The 2,459-nt window shown below is 47.7% G+C and overlaps 1 protein-coding gene across 1 annotated transcript; it reads right to left on the minus strand.

The window, feature by feature from the left end:
* Positions 1-624: 624 nt before the first annotated feature.
* Positions 625-2,202, minus strand: BDR25DRAFT_319448 (mannan endo-1,4-beta-mannosidase-like protein; the record flags this gene model as incomplete). Its single annotated transcript, XM_033691827.1, has 4 exons — positions 625-882; positions 965-1,712; positions 1,762-2,020; positions 2,073-2,202. The coding sequence occupies 4 exons, from the start codon at positions 2,200-2,202 to the stop codon at positions 625-627; spliced, it is 1,395 nt and encodes a 464-aa protein (XP_033541036.1).
* Positions 2,203-2,459: the final 257 nt, after the last annotated feature.

Raw genomic sequence — 2,459 nt, forward strand, 5'->3', positions numbered from 1 at the left:
ACAGCCTATAATAGGGATCTCTATATCTGTAAGTAACAGCTTAAAAAGCTCCAACGTCCTTACTGCTCAGGTGACTGCTACGTTCACGTAGTATATGTACTACCTACTGGTGACAGCGCTGTCAAAGATAGCGAGTGTAAGGACAGAGCTCTGTACCACTGCGCCAATACAACCAAAAAGGTGCGAATAATCAACCAACAGTTCATTTGCGTACAGAATAGTATATATACCTGTCGCGCGTAAGGACCGTCGTACAATCCGTTTCCGGCCTTACGGTGCATTATCCTTTGTAAGGGCTAATGGCCTTACAGCGAGAGCATTCATGTTAACTATGTTAGAGCACCCACTTTTCGTGTATCACTAGATGAGGTTGTGAAGCATTGATCAGGTTTAGATTTAAAGAGGGACGAAGGAGGCATATCCGCTGATGGAGAGGAATCCGGTCGGAGGTAGATAGTCGTGTCTATTGTTGTTCAATAATGGGAACGCGCATGTGTACTGTATTGGACTTGAAATAGCTTTAGAAAGCGAAGTTGATATATATGTGCAATGTAATTATATACTTTTGTCGCCTTGCGTTACATTCTCTTTGACAGTTGATTTCTAGAGTCTTGTGATCAAGATTTATAAACTGCTATTTTTCCAGCCTTGTATCTCGTCGAGGGTAAGAACATAGTCGCTGCTGTAGACACTCTTAAGGAGATCCAGGCTATTCCATGACCCTCCAGATATGTAATCGCCGCTCCAGACACAGAAGTAAACCCAGTCGGCTTGGTAGGCTTGGAGTTGAACAGGGTCCATAACGGAGCCAATCTCAGCTGCGCCGATAATCTTTGTATCGTTTGTAAGCGCAAGAAGATTGTTGTAGGTTGCTGATATAGGCTATAGAATAATACTGTTAGTTCCAACATCCTCATATTCATAGCAGGGGTGAAGGTATAAAACCTTAGATTTGTAGACGTACCCCGTGATCACCTTGGGTGTATGTGTCCGCGCTCACAATATCCACTGTCTCGCTGCCAGGGTACCAACTCTGCTTAATAGAGTTCCATTCCCAGATCAAATTGTTCAAACCATGCCGCTTCGTGAGGCGATCATACATTATACCCCACAACTTCTTCGCTGGCTCCGGGCCCTTCGCACCCCACCAGAACCAGCCTCCTTCTGCCTCGTGGAGTGGCCTCCAGATGACCGGGACACTTGCATTTTGCAATTTCTTTAATTGAACCGCAATGGTATCGATGTCCTTTAGTAGAAGCGTGTAATTCGCATTGGTCGTATCAGCCAATGCGGCCTCGATGTTGAAGTCTGTTGCGTCGGTATAAAATCCACTATACCACCGATGATCTGCAGTGTCGTACAGTCCAACGGGCGCCCCCCAGTGCCAGCAGAACGTCACAATCCCCCCTTTCTTTGCGAAATCGATGGCTTTGTCAACATCAGTGGACACGGCTCCACGAGAAATGCGCGACTCGGTGTAGTCCATTAGATCAAGCCCAAGGATCGCCGGTGTCTTGCCGACATTTTGAGTCACCCAATCTAGCGACGCTTGGTCCTGTTGGCCAGAGAGGGTTTTCTTCCCATAAATGCTCCCAAGGAACTTCAGCAAGGCTCTTGTGTCGCTGTTCGCATTCGTATTAACGGGAACTGTGGTAGTTTGATGAGGGCCAGGTTTTGCCGCAGGGGAGAGTGTAATCGCATCGATGAGGTACCTAGAACGCATAAGCTCTCGTTGTAGCGGGGGGGGGGGGGGTAAACTACCAGCCCCAGTTGTTCTGAATCTGGATCGTGTTCGAGCCGGTATTGAGAAGCACCTGGCCAGCTGGAACGGTCACCCAGGCTGAAGTGGCCGGAAGAGAGACTTGCGATCCTCCCGCATTGTTTAGAACAACGTAGGTATATTTATCCCCGTAAGGACCATTGTAAATGATCTTTAGATCATACAGTTGGGAAGTGGTGCTGTTTATAGTAAACGTGATGGAATCGGACGCCGTATCGAAGCCTTCTACATATCCAGTACCTGAAACCAATTAGATCCTGTTTCACTCTGTTTGAGGCAGAAATTTTCTCACCCGAAAACCCAGCAACTGAAGCACCAATCGTGACCCCCGACAGTGTAGCAGCTTCTGCTTGGTAAGTAGTAGCCTGCGCGACGGCTACGCTAGCAACAGCTAACGTGTTGAGTGCGACTCGCAGAATCATTGTATTAGAATATGCAAATGGATGCAACGTCTACAGCACTGCTCAAGGCCCTGTCACACTCCCTATATGAGGAAGATTTCTGCGTTATTTTCGTTGCTCTAGACTCTGGCGGCTTTTCTAAGCGGTGCGGTCAACTGGCCCGAGACTGAAATGAAATGGTCGAGGTCACGCCGAGGCGGATGAGACTTCCGATGATAGAACAAGGAGAAGCTACAATCAGCCTGACTTACAAAATACTATGTAATAGTGGCAGCGCG

The sequence above is a fragment of the Lindgomyces ingoldianus genome (genome assembly GCF_010093535.1).
Source record: "Lindgomyces ingoldianus strain ATCC 200398 unplaced genomic scaffold BDR25scaffold_48, whole genome shotgun sequence".
Lineage (NCBI taxonomy): Eukaryota > Fungi > Ascomycota > Dothideomycetes > Pleosporales > Lindgomycetaceae > Lindgomyces > Lindgomyces ingoldianus.